Source organism: Paroedura picta, chromosome 7 (genome assembly GCF_049243985.1).
Source record: "Paroedura picta isolate Pp20150507F chromosome 7, Ppicta_v3.0, whole genome shotgun sequence".
Lineage (NCBI taxonomy): Eukaryota > Metazoa > Chordata > Lepidosauria > Squamata > Gekkonidae > Paroedura > Paroedura picta.
The window spans coordinates 123,580,533-123,599,682 of NC_135375.1; the positions used below are offsets into that span (position 1 = coordinate 123,580,533).

Genomic DNA, 19,150 nt, shown 5'->3' on the forward strand with positions numbered 1-19,150 from the left:
TACCCTGCCAAATGAAATCGGGGCCCTGTGGGAGCTTAAACAATTCTGCAGGGCCAACAAGGCTGATGGTTGAGGCCTAGAAACAGCTTTATAGTTTTCTGGACTCTGTCGACCACCCAGCCAATGTTCCCTGGATGAATGTGTTCTTCCTCACCCTCTTTTTCACTTGGTGAAGCCTGAAACTGGTTTAGCTAGTTTAGATTTCATTATTTCATTATTATTTCATTATTAATCTAAAAATCTAAAAAAAACCCTTCTTAAAACCTAAGATTTAATGTTTAATTCTTTATGTATTTTAATCCTTTAATAAGCCTCCCCGAGCCTTCGGGAATTGCAAAAAGAGAACTAAATGCATTACCACTGGTTGCCCTGGTTCCTGAGGTTGGGTCTTTGCAGGAATACATTTTGGAGTCCTCTTACGTGATCTTGATGGGTTCCAGTTCAGAAGCAGAAGGCGGAAAATTAAATCTTGGTCTTTTAAATTGCATGACACATGTTAGTATTGCAGTACAGACTTTTTGCATATCAGGTGAACGGGCAGGTGGGCCAATGCTTTAAGGGGTAGGCGTTTGTGTGTGTGTATTCCCTAAATGGGTGGGAGTTAATTTATATATAGGTAAAGGTATCCCCTGTGCAAGCACCGAGTCATGTCTGACCCTTGGGGTGACGCCCTCCAGCGTTTTCATGGCAGACTCAATACGGGGTGGTTTGCCAGTGCCTTCCCCAGCATTACCGTTTACTCCCCAGCAGCAAGCTGGGTCCTCATTTTACCGACCTCGGAAGGATGGAAGGCTGAGTTGACCCTGAGCCGGCTGCTGGGATCCAACTCCCAGCCTCATGGGCAGAGCTTTCAGACTGCATGTCTGCTGCCTTACCACTCTGCGCCACAAGAGGCTCATATTTGACTTCTGTATAAATATAGAATAAAAAGATGAACCAGATAAAAGAACAGTATCAAGATGAAATTTGACTTCCATATAAATATAGAATAAAAAGATGACAGACAGCATGTCGGCTGCCTTACCACTCTGCACCACTAGAGGCTCAATTTATATATACACATATATTAAACTTGTTAAACATTGATCAGGTGATATTATTATTATTATTATTATTATTATTAGATTTATTTCCCGCCTCTCCCGACAGGCTCGAGGCGGGTCACAACAACCAATCCCATTAAAATTCCCATTAAAACATCACTCTACTAACATGGCGGCTAAAAATCCCATCCCTCCCCCAATATATGGTAATGTTAAAATAACAACAAACTTCCCAAAGTGGCCAGGTGAGTGGGTGCACAGCTCTGCTTCCCAACCATGTTCTGCACAATCGTGACACTTTTAAGGTTTCTCAAAGCCTGAAAAAGGTTTCAGGGTTTTTCTTAATGGTAAAATGGCAAAGACGTTGAGAATGTTGTAGGTATTATGAAATATAGATAAGATATAGATTTTCCCTATTCCTCTCAGGTCATATTGTTAACCTCTAAATGACCATTTTTCAAAAACAGTCATGAGATGCTGGATATCAGATAATCATCCATAGAAGAATGGATCATAAAATGAAAAGAAACCTTTCTGGTAATCTAACTGATATTCTTAAAAAGAGGGAAGGCTATATCTCAACTAAATGGAGTTGCTCAACTGATATACAGTGGCATATCAAGATTTCTGTTGAATGTTACTTCAGATGTTTCTGTTAATTTTTCTTAATTTGTGAAAATTTAATTAATAAAGATCTGTTCAAAGGAAGAAGAAGAGGTGGTTTTTATATCCCGCTTTTCACTGCCTGAAGGAGTCTCAAAGCGGCTTACAGTTGCCTTCCCTTCCTCTCCCCACAACAAACACCCTGTGAGGGAGGTGGGGCTGAGTGCCCTGACAGGACTGCTATGGGAGAACATCTCTAAGAGAACTGTGAGTGGCCCAAGGTCACCCAGCTGGCTGCTTGGGGAGGAGCGGGAAATGAAAGCCCGATCTCCAGACTGGAGGCTGCCCTTCTTAATACACTCCTGACTGCATCGTTGTGGACTGCATTATTTACTCTTACTTGTCAGCTGCCTCAAGCAGGTCTCTGGAGAGGTGGCTACAAATTCCCCGGGTCTCGTAAATAGCGTCCTGACTCCTGCAGCACTAACGGGAACACCAACGTTGTTCTCCTGCAGTGAAGAAAACGCAGACTGCCCTGTCGCCAGCCAGGCAGAAGAAGGACCGTTCCAATTCGGCCCCCGTTCCAAGTGGCAACATGTCCAGCCTCGAAGCCTTGAACCAGATGCTGCGTGACGTGGAGCAGGAAATGAACGACTACGCACGGTGGACGGGGCACGAGGTCCAGCAGGCGCCCAACGGCCACGGACTCTCTGGATTCACTTACTCGCTGGTGAACGCTGTGTGCCGGATGATGCGCTTTTTGAAAGAGGTGGGGAGCTACAGTAACGACCCGGGCAGTCCTGGTTCTGTTTTGACAGTCGTTGTGCCTTAACACTACGCTCGTTTGGGGGTGTCTACTCTCATGAGAAGCCTTGACCATGTAGAATTGTAAATAGATGCTCCCAAGACTTATGATCAGATACAGGCTTGTCTTCTCCCGCCCCTCCACCCCACCCCACCCTCCAAGTTGCAGCCGACTTATGGCAACCTGGTAGGATTTTTCAAGGCAAGAGATCAAGAGAGGTGGTTTGCCCTTGCCCGCCTCTGCATACCAACCTGGGCCTTCCTTGGTGGCCTCCTACCCTAGAACTAACTAGGGCCGATCCCTTATTATCTTTCCTCCTGAAGTACTGTAACATTTTGAGTCCCCGGTCCCCGGCCAAGATGCAGGAGGGGAAGCTGCCGGCTCCAGCTTCGATAGCTGGCTTCCCCTCAAGGGCTTATCTGTAGCGCTAAAACTTCTGCATATGTCTCACGATGCAATTTTTGCTGATCGTCCCCCTCTGTCCCCCGTCCGTGCCAAAGAGTGAGGGGAGGCTGCGTCAAGAAGTGCTGAGCAGGCAGCGGCTCGAAGGAGAAGTGCACGAACACAGAGCGCTCATCGACGCCCTGACGGCCGAAATCCTCCTTGTGAGAGAGGAGAATCTCACTTTGCAGGTAGGTGGGGCTAAACTGTGAAATCCATGCTGGCGGTTTGTTTAGCAGTGTAATATTTTTAGTTCTTGAAGGGCTGTCACGTAGACGATGGAGCAGAGTTGTTTTCAGTTGCCCCAAAGGGTTGGGCCAGAAGCAATGGGTTGGAAGTAAATCAAAAGAATTTTTGGCTAAACATCCAGAAGAAGTTCCTGAGAGTTAGGGCAGTTGCTTAGTGGCACAGGCTTCCTTGGGAGGTGGTGAGTTCTCCTTCCTTTGAATTTTTAAGCAGAGATAAAGACAGAAATGCCAATACTGTAAACGTAGGCAGTTTGTGAAGGGCTAGGCAGGAAGGGCTGTGTTGTGGGCCCTTTCTTGCATGCCCAGGAAAACGCCGAATGCCCCTTTGGAATCAGGAAGTGAATTTGGTCCAGGGCAGACTGGCCAAGGATTCTGGTTGGGGGCGGCATCATTTGGGCATGGAATTGAGGCCACTATGTGTGGGTGGGCAGGTAGTTGTGAATTTCCTGCACTCTGTAGGGGTTTGGACTAGATGACCCTGGAAGTCCCTTACAACTCTATGATTCTATATAAGGGTAAATGGCCAGATTTGGTACCTGCAGGTGGAGCAGGGGCAGGGGCTCATGGGGATTGTAGTCCATGGACATCTGGCGAGCCACAGTTTGGCCACCCCTGCTGTATAGTTTCTGGAAATAATGCATGATGAGAAATACCTTCCAGGCATCTCGCCCGCTTTTTGTAACCACACGGATCCTCATCAGGGCCTGTCTCAGTCCTTTCTTCTTCCAGAGCAAGCTTCAGCAGTACATGTTTGTCACCGATGAGCAGCTGACGTCTGTCACTCGCGCACTTAAAGGGCTCCCCACTTCCGACTTGAACAGAACGAGAAGCCCAGGAGAGACCGGAGGACTTTCGATCCGTAGTCCAGAGGCTGTTAAGGGTATGAGTCTCGATTCTCCGCATTTGGGAGCGTTTTGAGACGGCCTCAAAATGGCTGCCTGGCAGTCAGCCGCTGTTGACTTGTCCGCTGCTGGGAACGTTTGGGGCTCGAAGCTTGTGGGTCTTAGAGAGTGGTTGGGGGCTCCAGGATGCAGCGTCCTTGCTGAAGGAAAGCTGGCGTGGGGGCACGTGGGGCGGGAATCATCCATGACCCTCTGTTACACTCTGTGGCGTGTTGGGGACGAGACCTCTCTCTTGGCCCTCAGGGGAAGGAACAGAGTTGGGGAAAGCTGATTTTGGCTGCCTACCAAGGCAACCAAAATGTCTGAATTCTGTCAGAAGTGATGGGATGACGAATAGGGAGAGCTCAAGACAGGAATTTTTCACCTTTCCCTCTAGATCAGTGGCTCTTAACCTTCCTAATGCCGCGACCCTTTAATGCAGTTCCTCATGTTGTGGTGACGCCCAACCATAAAATTATGCAAGGGTTCTTTCACAGAAATTAAACTGAAACTTACCCATGGCTTGAAGATCCATTGTTCATGATTGTATATAAATTGGTTTCCCCCCCGGGTTTCTCAGTTCAGTTCTGCTTCTTGTCCCACCATGCCCATCTCGCTCTTTTCTGCTTTTCCAGACAGACGAACACTGTATCTTGATCTACCCCACAAGGCTGTTGTGTGGTGCCCGCAGGAGGAGTGGCAACCCCCTCCCCCCCGCCAAGCTGCTCACCCTGCTGCAACCCCTGTGAAAGGGTCATTCGACCCCCAAAGGGGTCCTGACCCCGTTTGAGAACCACTGCTCACATGTGCCATTCTTGAGGTTTGGGGACGCTCGAATAAAGCGCAGTAAATGGCCCAGGAGCTACAGCCTCAAAGGGGGTCAGCAGAAAGTCAGCGCTCACCCGCAGCCTTATAGGACCCAACGTTTTAATGAAGAAGAGGAGTTTGTTTTTATACCCACTTTACCTTAAGGGGCTTCAAAGTTCTTTACGGTCACCTTTCCCTTCCTGTCCCCACAACAGACACTTGGTGAGGCAGGTGAGGCCGAGAGAGTCCCTAGAGAACTGTGACTGGCCCACGATCGCCCTGCTGACTGCTTGTGGAGGAGGAGTGGGGAATCAATCTAGATTAGAACCCACCGCTCTTAGCTGCTATATTGCCCTGGCTCATGGCGCTTGCAACTCATCACGCTTGGGATTCAAATGCAGCACATTGCTCCGTCCTTCTCTCTTGACAGGCAGACCTCTCTTAAATTATGTCGGACCAAGGACAGACACCTCTGGAGGCGAACAGGTGCCTGAGCTCTCAGAAAGAGACCCCCCCAGCCAGGGCCCACCGTTGCCGAGTCCTCCAGACCACCCAGAAGTTGGCTGGGTTTTACCAGTTCCTCCGATCCAGCCAGCCATCTTGTTGTCGCCGCCCCAGCAAAAGAACAGCCAGGCCTTGCTGCCCCTCCAGGATGGTAAGACGGCCGCTTGAATGGCGGGACAATTCCTGGCTCCTGGTAAACCTTTGTGAATCTGACTCTTCCAAGGGCCAGCATGATGTTTTGATTAAGAGTGCTGGCCTCTCATCTGGAGAGCCGGGTTGGATTCTCCACTCCTTCTCCCCAGGCAGCCAGCTGGGTGACCTTGGGCCAGTCCCAGTTCTCTTAGGGCTATTCTCACAGAGCAGTTCTCTCAGAGCTCCATCAGCCCCACCCACCTCACAGGATGTCTGTTGTGGGGAGAAGAAGGAAAAGGTGTTTGGAAGCCACTTTGGGGCTCCTTCCGGGTATTAAAAAGCAGCTCTCCTCCTCTGGATGAATATATAAATTGTCTAAAAAAATAAATATTATGGGCCACTGCAATGCATGTTATAATTGTTATAATATGTAAGCATAGAATATGTAACAAAGTTCAGTGTAAACCGCCCAGAGCCTTAGGGAAGGCCATTATAGAAATCTAAATAAATAAAATAAACAAATGAATGCCGCTCCTTATGCTGCCTCTGGGCCTCAACACAGTTCGGTGGTTGCAGATGGAAGATTGTGGCCCGTGCCCATTTTGAAGCCCCGTGCAGTTCTTTCAGCCTCGTCCCCAGGGGACTCCTGCCTTAGGTAAGCAGCAGCCACCCGGGGGGCTCTTGTTTTTCTCTCACCCTGTTGCTGAGTTTACGTGTTGGCTTAAGGCCCAGCAGCACTTACCCAGAGGGCTGAAAGTGGCCCAACTCCATCCTCTGAGGGAAACGAAGGTTCATCAGAACCGCGGTGGAAATTATGATGACTCTGCTCAGAAAGCTGGAGAGCGTTCATGTGGCTAAACACTTAGCTGCCATCTGTCCGGGGTGGGCAACCCGTTGGCTCTGCTCTGTGCTCCGGCTGCTCTCAGCCCAAGTCGCTGAGGTTTGCTTCTAAGGCGCTTATTCCTCCTGCTCCACTCAGCTGCAAGTGGGGTCGAAGGCGAGGTTATGGAGACGCTGCCTGGCTCAGCTCGCTCTCAGTCTGGCCAAGTACGGCCTGCGTCTTTCCCGGACCCCTTTTGGTGTGCCGGCTGGCCAGCGGCGTCCCAGGTAGACTCTGACATCAGGGACCAAATGGTTGCTTAGCTGTGGGGAGGAGCAAGTGGATTCTGTTAAATGTCCACAGCTTTTGCCATTCGTGACGCTCTGGAGAACTGCAGAGTCTGCCAGTCAAGCAGTGTGTGGTCTTTGTGGCAATAATAAACCCCCCTCAGCAAATCCAAAGAGCCTGTTCCCATGCAGGGTGGAGCATGCCCCTCTTTAGGCGGAGGTGGGGGGAGCAAATACTAGGAAGCAGCAGCCCAAAAAGGATCTGCAGTCCCCTTCAGAAGGGCCCTCACTCTGGCTGGACTTGCAGCTCGGACATCGTGGGTGGCAAATACAATGGGATCCACTGCCTGAGAGAAATCGCAACCCGGGAGTGTCTGTGCCCCCCCCCCCCATTGCCTTCTCCACAAGGAGCGGCAGCAGAGGGCTGTTTTGCCACCATTCGGCAAACTGTCAGGTGTGTCTGGGAGACTACGTCTCCAAAAACGTTTGGTTGATGGAAATTCGTCAATCTTGAGGTGTGTCACAAAGTTCTGTGCTTCAGTGAAGGTCCAAATATCACACGGATAAGGATTTGTGGATTTTGTTGTTGTTGATTTTATTTTATTTGTACAGCGCCTTTCTGGCAAGTCAGCTCAGGGCAGGAACAACACAGTGGCTCATGGGAATTGTAGTCCATGGACATCTGGAGGGCCACACTTTGACTACCCCTGGTCTTATAGGATCCCTGGGCCCAACCAAACATTTGGCACGAGAACTCAGTTTTTCAGTCCCTATGGATCTTGGCCAGTTTTACTTCACTTTATATATATCGCCAGTAGTATGAATTTTGCTTGGATGCTGATATTATTTGATCTGTATTTTATAACTCTTGACAGGACTCTTCTGTATGTTGACTAGGGTTAAGCGCTTTGCCGCACTTCGGACCGCCTCAGCGATCACCGAAGCCTGTGGCGGCACATAGGAGGCCAGCACCGTGGCACAGAGAGGAGGGGGGGTAGCAGCACTGCCACCCCCCCCTCCTCTCCGCAGCACTGGCCTCCTATGCACCGCCTCAGGCTTCGGTGATCGCCAAGGCGGCCGAAGCATTCGATCCTAGCATTGACCTTTTGTTAAGATGTTTGATCTATGGTCTGTGACCGCAAATGAATGCTGTGAATTGATACATACACTGTATTGATATAGTTTTGTGATTTTTTTGACCATTTTTTATAACCTCTGTTGCCTTCTGTCCCTAGAGCTTCATTATACAATCAAAGGTGACCAGATCAAGGCCCTTCATGCCTCTCTTCCATCCCCGGCAGAGTCCACTGGGAGAGAGCCGGGCCCAGAGGAGAGGTCTTCTGTCTTGGGCAAACCACTGACAGTGTGGGAGGATGGTGCCCTCTTCCCCCAGGGCGGCAGAGTTCCCATCACAACTGGAGCTCCACAGTCCAACAGCCCCCCTGTCCAAAGTGTCTTCTCTGCAGTGGCAAGACCAGGACTGGGGGGCTTTGGGGAGAGACTTCATTTTGACCCACCCGCGACCTGTGCACAGGACGACGACTTGCAGGGGCAGATAGCCGAGCTCACGTTCCAGAACTCCGTGATCCGAGCTCAGCTGAGCAAGTTTCGGCAATCTCACCTGGAGTCTGGAGACCGTTCAGAGCAGCAGCTGAGCACAGCACAGAATGCCCCGGTTCAGGAAGAGCAGGTAAGGTCTGGTCAGGATCTGTGTTGGCATCAGCATCTCGCCATGTCCCGTATTGTTTGCCTACTCATGTTCTCTGCAGGAGAGGGGATGGAGTGCCCGTTTGGTAAGCTGGGGAATGTTTGGGAATATGGGTTGACAGGCAGGTGATGGGAGGAGAGAAGACTCCAGGGCCATCTGCAACACTGACCTTGGAGCTGTGGGGTCTGGCTGTGAGTGGTTGCACCTGGGTCTGGGAACTGGGCCTGGGAAAACGGGGAGTTTACCTTCCAAAGAGGGGGTGGGATGATGTGACATGAAGGTCGAGCCGATGGGGAATATATCGATCCGTATGGATAATGTGGATGAAGTTGCTCTTTCTTCACTTAACCTCCTAATTTTGTAAGTGCATGGTGTATTTCCAGCTGACCCATGGGAGAAATTCCCCCAGGTAGATTAGTGAATTTTTGGCTGAATGTAAGCTGGTTAAGGAAGACCTTGAAGGAATGCTTTGGATTTGTGCAAAATAGTCATAGCAAACGTCCTGTAGATTGGTCTCAAGCTTGGCAGGATTACCTGGCTCTTGAACTAGATTCCCCAGGACAAAATTCGGACCGATGGGGTCCATTTATCTCGTTTGGGGAGGAAGAAGTAAGTGGGGGAGGGGCTTGGGGGCTATCTCATTTCTCCCTATATACCGTGCTATTTTTTTCTTTCCCTCCCCCGGCTTCCTTATAAGCTCTCCCTTTCCTCTGCTTCCTTCTCTCCAACCCACCAACCTGCCTTCAGCTGCCTGGTTTCCTGATACCTTTTAGTACTAATGGTCAGGGCCTCTCAGCTTCATATCATCAGTAGGATTTAATGAATTCTCTTGGCCCCCAGGCTCCAATGCACAGAGGTAGACAGTGGCATGAGCCGTTGGAGGATGGCTCCCTGTTATTATTTAACTTAATTTTATTTTAATATCTGTATTGCCCTTTTGACCGATTCCAACGGTTCTTGTGTGGAAAGAGTTTTTATGTACCACCATTTTAATTGTTATTTGTGCAGGGTTGCTAACTTATATTAATTGGATTGTATAATTTTTATATTGTATATTGTTTTTATGACACTGTTGTAAACTGCCACGAGCCAGTTCGGGGGAGTGATGGTATAAAAATCCCACAAACAAACAAACAAACAAAGAAATATTCCGACAGATGCTTGCCTGTGTCATTAATCCAGGCTTTCTTAACTAGGATTTTGTGAAACTCTGGGGTTTCTTTGCATTCCTGGAATGTATAATTTTAATATATTTGTAAATTTGTTTAAAATTTATCAGGTGATGTGACCATATATAGTCATGCTCACCTGCTCCTCCCTCCCAAAATGGGCACTGGTGGGCCTGAAGGAGTGGGAAGGGGAGGGGTCCAACCTGGGTGTGTCCACAGCTCTGGTTCCCAGCCATATTGATTGTGCCACTTCTGGGTTTTCTTGAAGCCTGAAGAATGTTTCAGGGGCTTCTCAACAGTAAAAAAGGGGGGAAAGGCTGCACTAATCAATTCATTGAATAAGCTAGGATTTACTGTTCTCTGCTTTTCAGGGAGTGCCCTTTCATTAACCCCCTTTCTCTCCTCCCCTTTTTACCAGCATCTGATTCGATCTTGCAGTCTGTTAATATAGCGGCCATTGGGGCGATAAGACCTTCTTGCCTTATTGAACCCAAATCCACATGAGATCCTTTAGTGCTGCCCCCCGTCTGCCAGCAGCAGTGAAGAAAGGTGTGCAGGCTGACTGACTGAGAACTTGCCTTCCATCCTGTTCTCAAACGCTCCTTTAGGAAACCAGCCAAGCCCCAAGCAGCACGACAGAGCCGCCAAAGAGCCTGGACCAGCGGATAGCAGAGCTGAACCGCCAGAGCACAGAAGCCCGCAACAAGCTGCTGCAGCTGATCCGTCAGCAGAAACTGGCCACGTTAGGCTCTGTTTCTCCTCCAATTTCTCCGATTCCACCGCCTGCTGTGAACTGGAGTGGTGAGTTCACAAGATGGAAAGAAGCACAAACATCAGGTGCCTTGGACACGCAAAGAAGAGATTATGGGGTATTATGTGTTGCTGGTGCAGCTGCACTAAATCACTGGCAGGTGATCCCCCATGGCAGGTTTCCCCTTAGTTTTCAGCCCCACAGAAGTGGCCAGCCCCTAAGCTGCAACGGTTCTTGCTATATTAATCAACATAAGAATGTACATGACTGTACTGATAGGAGTACAGAGGCATCCCTTCCACTCCAGGAAACTCAGGGCCAGTAACAGACATCCCCTCATCACCAGGCTACTGAGGTGTGCTCTTTGTGATGTCATGTCAGTGGGACTCCAGTTTCTCCCTAGGTTTGCCCCTGTCTAACCCCTGGTATGTTTAGGGATTCACCCCCAGGGCCAGTAACAGACATCCCCTCGTCTCCAGGCCACTTAGGTGAGCTCTTTGTGATGTCATGTCAGTGGGACTCCAGTTTCTCCCTAGGTTTGCCCCTGTCTAACCCCTGGTGTGTTTAGGGATTCCCCCCCAGGGCCAGTAACAGACATCCCCTGATTTCCAGGCCTCTCAGGTGAGCTCTTTGTGATGTCATGTCAGTGGGTCTCCAGTTTCTCTCTAATCTTGCCCCTGTCTAACCCCTGGTGTGTTTAGGGATCCCCCCCCCAGGGCCAGTAACAGACATCCCCTCGTCTCCAGGCCACTCAGGTGAGCTCTTTGTGATGTCATGTCAGTGGGTATCCAGTTTCTCTCTAGGTTTGCCCCTGTCTAACCCCTGGTGTGTTTAGGGATTCCCCCCCAGGGCCAGTAAGAGACATCCCCTCATCTCCAGGCCACTCAGGTGTGCTCTTTGTGATGTCACGTCAGTGGGTATCCAGTTTCTCCCTAGGTTTGCCCCTGTCTAACCCCTGGTGTGTTTAGGGATTCCCCCCCAGGGCCAGTAAGAGACATCCCCTCATCTCCAGGCCACTCAGGTGTGCTCTTTGTGATGTCACGTCAGTGGGTATCCAGTTTCTCTCTAGGTTTGCCCCTGTATAACCCCTGGTGTGTTTAGGGATTCCCCCCCAGGGCCAGTAAGAGACATCCCCTCATCTCCAGGCCACTCAGGTGTGCTCTTTGTGATGTCACGTCAGTGGGTATCCAGTTTCTCTCTAGGTTTGCCCCTGTCTAACCCCTGGTGTGTTTAGGGATTCCCCCCCAGGGCCAGTAAGAGACATCCCCTCATCTCCAGGCCACTCAGGTGTGCTCTTTGTGATGTCACGTCAGTGGGTATCCAGTTTCTCCCTAGGTTTGCCCCTGTCTAACCCCTGGTGTGTTTAGGGATTCCCCCCCAGGGCCAGTAAGAGACATCCCCTCATCTCCAGGCCACTCAGGTGTGCTCTTTGTGATGTCACCTCAGTTGGTATCCAGTTTCTCCCTAGGTTTGCCCCAGTCTAACCCCTGGTGTGTTTAGGGATTCCCCCCCAGGGCCAGTAAGAGACATCCCCTCATCTCCAGGCCACTCAGGTGTGCTCTTTGTGATGTCACGTCAGTGGGTATCCAGTTTCTCCCTAGGTTTGCCCCTGTCTAACCCCTGGTGTGTTTAGGGATTCCCCCCCAGGGCCAGTAAGAGACATCCCCTCATCTCCAGGCCACTCAGGTGTGCTCTTTGTGATGTCATGTCAGGGGGTCTCCAGTTTCTCTCTAATCTTGCCCCTGTCTAACCCCTGGTGTGTTTAGGGATTCCCCCCCAGGGCCAGTAAGAGACATCCCCTCATCTCCAGGTCACTCAGGTGTGCTCTTTGTGATGTCATGTCAGGGGGTCTCCAGTTTCTCTCTAATCTTGCCCCTGTCTAACCCCTGGTGTGTTTAGGGATTCCCCCCCAGGGCCAGTAACAGACATCCCCTCATCTTCAGGCCTCTCAGGTGTGCTCTTTGTGATGTCATGTCAGTGGGACTCCAGTTTCTCCCTAGGTTTGCCCCTGTCTAACCCCTGGTGTGTTTAGGGATTCCCCCCCAGGGCCAGTAACAGACATCCCCTCATCACCAGGCTACTGAGGTGTGCTCTTTGTGATGTCATATCAGTGGGACTCCAGTTTCTCCCTAGGTTTGCCCCTGTCTAACCCTTGGTGTGTTTAGGGATTCCCCCCCAGGGCCAGTAAGAGACATCCCCTCATCTCCAGGCCACTCAGGTGTGCTCTTTGTGATGTCATGTCAGGGGGTCTCCAGTTTCTCTCTAATCTTGCCCCTGTCTAACCCCTGGTGTGTTTAGGGATTCCCCCCCAGGCCAGTAACAGACATCCCCTCATCTCCAGGCCACTCAGGTGTGCTCTTTGTGATGTCATGTCAGGGGGTCTCCAGTTTCTCTCTAATCTTGCCCCTGTCTAACCCCTGGTGTGTTTAGGGATTCCCCCCCAGGGCCAGTAAGAGACATCCCCTCATCTCCAGGCCACTCAGGTGTGCTCTTCGTGATGTCATGTCAGGGGGTCTCCAGTTTCTCTCTAGGTTTGCCCCTGTCTAACCCCTGGTGTGTTTAGGGATTCCCCCCCAGGGCCAGTAAGAGACATCCCCTCATCTCCAGGCCACTCAGGTGTTCTCTTTGTGATGTCACGTCAGTGGGTATCCAGTTTCTCTCTAGGTTTGCCCCTGTCTAACCCCTGGTGTGTTTAGGGATTCCCCCCCAGGGCCAGTAAGAGACATCCCCTCATCTCCAGGCCACTCAGGTGTGCTCTTTGTGATGTCACGTCAGTGGGTATCCAGTTTCTCCCTAGGTTTGCCCCTGTCTAACCCCGTGTGTTTAGGGATTCCCCCCCAGGGCCAGTAAGAGACATCCCCTCATCTCCAGGCCACTCAGGTGTGCTCTTTGTGATGTCACGTCAGTGGGTATCCAGTTTCTCCCTAGGTTTGCCCCAGTCTAACCCCTGGTGTGTTTAGGGATTCCCCCCCAGGGCCAGTAAGAGACATCCCCTCATCTCCAGGCCACTCAGGTGTGCTCTTTGTGATGTCACGTCAGTGGGTATCCAGTTTCTCCCTAGGTTTGCCCCTGTCTAACCCCTGGTGTGTTTAGGGATTCCCCCCCAGGGCCAGTAAGAGACATCCCCTCATCTCCAGGCCACTCAGGTGTGCTCTTTGTGATGTCATGTCAGGGGGTCTCCAGTTTCTCTCTAATCTTGCCCCTGTCTAACCCCTGGTGTGTTTAGGGATTCCCCCCCAGGGCCAGTAACAGACATCCCCCCATCTCCAGGCCACTCAGGTGTGCTCTTTGTGATGTCATGTCAGGGGGTCTCCAGTTTCTCTCTAATCTTGCCCCTGTCTAACCCCTGGTGTGTTTAGGGATTCCCCCCCAGGGCCAGTAAGAGACATCCCCTCATCTCCAGGTCACTCAGGTGTGCTCTTTGTGATGTCATGTCAGGGGGTCTCCAGTTTCTCTCTAATCTTGCCCCTGTCTAACCCCTGGTGTGTTTAGGGATTCCCCCCCAGGGCCAGTAACAGACATCCCCTCATCTTCAGGCCACTCAGGTGTGCTCTTTGTGATGTCACGTCAGTGGGTATCCAGTTTCTCTCTAGGTTTGCCCCTGTCGAACCCCTGGTGTGTTTAGGGATTCCCCCCCAGGGCCAGTAAGAGACATCCCCTCATCTCCAGGCCACTCAGGTGTGCTCTTTGTGATGTCACGTCAGTGGGTATCCAGATTCTCCCTAGGTTTGCCCCTGTCTAACCCCTGGTGTGTTTAGGGATTCCCCCCCAGGGCCAGTAAGAGACATCCCCTCATCTCCAGGCCACTCAGGTGTGCTCTTTGTGATGTCACGTCAGTGGGTATCCAGTTTCTCCCTAGGTTTGCCCCAGTCTAACCCCTGGTGTGTTTAGGGATTCCCCCCCAGGGCCAGTAAGAGACATCCCCTCATCTCCAGGCCACTCAGGTGTGCTCTTTGTGATGTCATGTCAGGGGGTCTCCAGTTTCTCTCTAATCTTGCCCCTGTCTAACCCCTGGTGTGTTTAGGGATTCCCCCCCAGGCCAGTAACAGACATCCCCTCATCTCCAGGCCACTCAGGTGTGCTCTTTGTGATGTCATGTCAGGGGGTCTCCAGTTTCTCTCTAATCTTGCCCCTGTCTAACCCCTGGTGTGTTTAGGGATTCCCCCCCAGGGCCAGTAAGAGACATCCCCTCATCTCCAGGCCACTCAGGTGTGCTCTTCGTGATGTCATGTCAGGGGGTCTCCAGTTTCTCTCTAGGTTTGCCCCTGTCTAACCCCTGGTGTGTTTAGGGATTCCCCCCCAGGGCCAGTAAGAGACATCCCCTCATCTCCAGGCCACTCAGGTGATCTCTTTGTGATGTCACGTCAGTGGGTATCCAGTTTCTCTCTAGGTTTGCCCCTGTCTAACCCCTGGTGTGTTTAGGGATTCCCCCCCAGGGCCAGTAAGAGACATCCCCTCATCTCCAGGCCACTCAGGTGTGCTCTTTGTGATGTCACGTCAGTGGGTATCCAGTTTCTCCCTAGGTTTGCCCCTGTCTAACCCCGTGTGTTTAGGGATTCCCCCCCAGGGCCAGTAAGAGACATCCCCTCATCTCCAGGCCACTCAGGTGTGCTCTTTGTGATGTCACGTCAGTGGGTATCCAGTTTCTCCCTAGGTTTGCCCCAGTCTAACCCCTGGTGTGTTTAGGGATTCCCCCCCAGGGCCAGTAAGAGACATCCCCTCATCTCCAGGCCACTCAGGTGTGCTCTTTGTGATGTCACGTCAGTGGGTATCCAGTTTCTCCCTAGGTTTGCCCCTGTCTAACCCCTGGTGTGTTTAGGGATTCCCCCCCAGGGCCAGTAAGAGACATCCCCTCATCTCCAGGCCACTCAGGTGTGCTCTTTGTGATGTCATGTCAGGGGGTCTCCAGTTTCTCTCTAATCTTGCCCCTGTCTAACCCCTGGTGTGTTTAGGGATTCCCCCCCAGGGCCAGTAACAGACATCCCCCCATCTCCAGGCCACTCAGGTGTGCTCTTTGTGATGTCATGTCAGGGGGTCTCCAGTTTCTCTCTAATCTTGCCCCTGTCTAACCCCTGGTGTGTTTAGGGATTCCCCCCCAGGGCCAGTAAGAGACATCCCCTCATCTCCAGGTCACTCAGGTGTGCTCTTTGTGATGTCATGTCAGGGGGTCTCCAGTTTCTCTCTAATCTTGCCCCTGTCTAACCCCTGGTGTGTTTAGGGATTCCCCCCCAGGGCCAGTAACAGACATCCCCTCATCTTCAGGCCACTCAGGTGTGCTCTTTGTGATGTCACGTCAGTGGGTATCCAGTTTCTCTCTAGGTTTGCCCCTGTCGAACCCCTGGTGTGTTTAGGGATTCCCCCCCAGGGCCAGTAAGAGACATCCCCTCATCTCCAGGCCACTCAGGTGTGCTCTTTGTGATGTCACGTCAGTGGGTATCCAGATTCTCCCTAGGTTTGCCCCTGTCTAACCCCTGGTGTGTTTAGGGATTCCCCCCCAGGGCCAGTAAGAGACATCCCCTCATCTCCAGGCCACTCAGGTGTGCTCTTTGTGATGTCACGTCAGTGGGTATCCAGTTTCTCCCTAGGTTTGCCCCAGTCTAACCCCTGGTGTGTTTAGGGATTCCCCCCCAGGGCCAGTAAGAGACATCCCCTCATCTCCAGGCCACTCAGGTGTGCTCTTTGTGATGTCACGTCAGTGGGTATCCAGTTTCTCCCTAGGTTTGCCCCTGTCTAACCCCTGGTGTGTTTAGGGATTCCCCCCCAGGGCCAGTAACAGACATCCCCTCATCACCAGGCTACTGAGGTGTGCTCTTTGTGATGTCATGTCAGTGGGACTCCAGTTTCTCCCTAGGTTTGCCCCTGTCTAACCCTTGGTGTGTTTCGGGATTCCCCCCCAGGGCCAGTAAGAGACATCCCCTCATCTCCAGGCCACTCAGGTGTGCTCTTTGTGATGTCATGTCAGGGGGTCTCCAGTTTCTCTCTAATCTTGCCCCTGTCTAACCCCTGGTGTGTTTAGGGATTCCCCCCCAGGCCAGTAACAGACATCCCCTCATCTCCAGGCCACTCAGGTGTGCTCTTTGTGATGTCATGTCAGGGGGTCTCCAGTTTCTCTCTAATCTTGCCCCTGTCTAACCCCTGGTGTGTTTAGGGATTCCCCCCCAGGGCCAGTAAGAGACATCCCCTCATCTCCAGGCCACTCAGGTGTGCTCTTTGTGATGTCATGTCAGGGGGTCTCCAGTTTCTCCCTAGGTTTGCCCCTGTCTAACCCCTGGTGTGTTTAGGGATTCCCCCCCAGGGCCAGTAACAGACATCCCCTCATCTTCAGGCCACTCAGGTGTGCTCTTCGTGATGTCATGTCAGGGGGTCTCCAGTTTCTCTCTAGGTTTGCCCCTGTCTAACCCCTGGTGTGTTTAGGGATTCCCCCCCAGGGCCAGTAACAGACATCCCCTCATCTTCAGGCCACTCAGGTGTGCTCTTCGTGATGTCATGTCAGGGGGTCTCCAGTTTCTCTCTAATCTTGCCCCTGTCTAACCCCTGGTGTGTTTAGGGATTCCCCCCCAGGGCCAGTAACAGACATCCCCTCGTCTCCAGGCGACTCAGGTGAGCTCTTTGTGATGTCATGTCAGTGGGTCTCCAGTTTCTCTCTAGGTTTGCCCCTCTCTAACCCCTGGTGTGTTTAGGGATTCACCCCCAGGGCCAGTAACAGACATCCCCTCATCACCAGGCTACTGAGGTGTGCTCTTTGTGATGTCATGTCAGTGGGACTCCAGTTTCTCCCTAGGTTTGCCCCTGTCTAACCCCTGGTGTGTTTAGGGATTCCCCCCCAGGGCCAGTAAGAGACATCCCCTCATCACCAGGCCACTCAGGTGAGCTCTTTGTGATGTCATGTCAGTGGGTCTCCAGTTTCTCCCTAGGTTTGCCCCTGTCTAACCCCTGGTGTTTTTAGGGATTCCCCCCCAGGGCCAGTAACAGACATCCCCTCATCTCCAGGCCACTCAGGTGAGCTCTTTGTGATGTCATGTCAGTGGGTCTCCAGTTTCTCTCTAATCTTGCCCCTGTCTAACCCATGGTGTGTTTAGGGATTCCCCCCCAGGGCCAGTAACAGACATCCCCTCGTCTCCAGGCCACTCAGGTGAGCTCTTTGTGATGTCATGTCAGTGGGTCTCCAGTTTCTCTCTAGGTTTGCCCCAGTCTAACCCCTGGTGTGTTTAGGGATTCCCCCCCAGGGCCAGTAACAGACATCCCCTCGTCTCCAGGCCACTCAGGTGAGCTCTTTGTGATGTCATGTCAGTGGGACTCCAGTTTCTCCCTAGGTTTGCCCCTGTCTAACCCCTGGTGTGTTTAGGGATTCCCCCCCAGGGCCAGTAAGAGACATCCCCTCATCTCCAGGCCACTCAGGTGAGCTCTTTGTGATGTCATGTCAGTGGGTCTCCAGTTTCTCCCTAGGTTTGCCCCTGTCTAACCCCTGGTGTTTTTAGGGATTCCCCCCCAGGGCCAGTAACAGACATCCCCTCATCTCCAGGCCACTCAGGTGTGCTCTTTGTGATGTCATGTCAGGGGGTCCCCAGTTTCTCTCTAATCTTGCCCCTGTCTAACCCCTGGTGTGTTTAGGGATTCCCCCCCAGGGCCAGTAAGAGACATCCCCTCATCTCCAGGCCACTCAGGTGTGCTCTTTGTGATGTCAGGTCAGTGGGTCTCCAGTTTCTCTCTAGGTTTGCCCCAGTCTAACCCCTGGTGTGTTTAGTGATTCCCCCCCAGGGCCAGTAAGAGACATCCCCTCATCTCCAGGCCACTCAGGTGTGCTCTTTGTGATGTCATGTCAGGGGATCTCCAGTTTCTCCCTAGGTTTGCCCCTGTCTAACCCCTGGTGTGTTTAGGGATTCCCCCCCAGGGCCAGTAACAGACATCCCCTCATCTTCAGGCCACTCAGGTGTGCTCTTTGTGATGTCATGTCAGGGGATCTCCAGTTTCTCTCTAGGTTTGCCCCTGTCTAACCCCTGGTGTGTTTAGGGATTCCCCCCCAGGGCCAGTAAGAGACATCCCCTCGTCTCCAGACCACTCAGGTGAGCTCTTTGTGATGTCATGTCAGTGGGTCTCCAGTTTCTCCCTAGGTTTGCCCCTGTCTAATCCCTGGTGTGTTTAGAGATTCCCCCCAGGGCCAGTAACAGACATCCCCTCATCTTCAGGCCACTCAGGTGTGCTCTTTGTGATGTCATGTCAGGGGGTCCCCAGTTTCTCTCTAGGTTTGCCCCTGTCTAACCCCTGGTGTGTTTAGGGATTCCCCCCCAGGGCCAGTAACAGACATCCCCTCATCTTCAGGCCACTCAGGTGTGCTCTTTGTGATGTCATGTCAGGGGGTCTCCAGTTTCTCCCTAGGTTTGCCCCTGTCTAACCCCTGGTGTTTTTAGGGATTCCCCCCCAGGGCCAGTAACAGACATCCCCTCATCTCCAGGCCACTCAGGTGTGCTCTTTGTGATGTCAGGTCAGGGGGTCTCCAGTTTCTCTCTAGGTTTGCCCCTGTCTAACCCCTGGTGTGTTTAGGGATTCCCCCCCAGGGCCAGTAACAGACATCCCCTCATCTTCAGGCCACTCACGTGTGCTCTTTGTGATGTCATGTCAGGGGGTCCCCAGTTTCTCTCTAATCTTGCCCCTGTCTAACCCCTGGTGTGTTTAGGGATTCCCCCCCAGGGCCAGTAAGAGACATCCCCTCATCTCCAGGCCACTCAGGTGTGCTCTTTGTGATGTCATGTCTGGGGGTCTCCAGTTTCTCTCTAGGTTTGCCCCTGTCTAACCCCTGGTGTGTTTAGGGATTCCCCCCCAGGGCCAGTAACAGACATCCCCTCATCTTCAGGCCACTCAGGTGTGCTCTTTGTGATGTCATGTCAGGGGATCTCCAGTTTCTCTCTAGGTTTGCCCCTGTCTAACCCCTGGTGTGTTTAGGGATTCCCCCC

At 51.9% G+C, this 19,150-nt stretch overlaps 1 protein-coding gene across 3 annotated transcripts in view; it reads left to right on the plus strand.

Annotated features, from left to right (window-relative positions):
* Positions 1-19,150, plus strand: part of SPICE1 (spindle and centriole associated protein 1) — an 84,572-nt gene that overhangs the window by 13,955 nt on the left and 51,467 nt on the right. Inside the window, exons 9-14 of one of the 3 annotated variants that reach the window (XM_077346320.1) lie at positions 2,162-2,415; positions 2,952-3,083; positions 3,870-4,020; positions 5,259-5,483; positions 7,807-8,261; positions 9,867-9,998. In XM_077346320.1, coding sequence (XP_077202435.1) covers positions 2,162-2,415; positions 2,952-3,083; positions 3,870-4,020; positions 5,259-5,483; positions 7,807-8,261; positions 9,867-9,899 — 1,250 coding nt within the window. In that variant the 3' untranslated portion in view covers positions 9,900-9,998. Of the gene's footprint in view, positions 1-2,161; positions 2,416-2,951; positions 3,084-3,869; positions 4,021-5,258; positions 5,484-7,806; positions 8,262-9,866; positions 9,999-10,056; positions 10,250-19,150 lie in introns of those variants that run through there. The other 2 variants (XM_077346318.1, XM_077346319.1) reach the window with 2 other exon arrangements.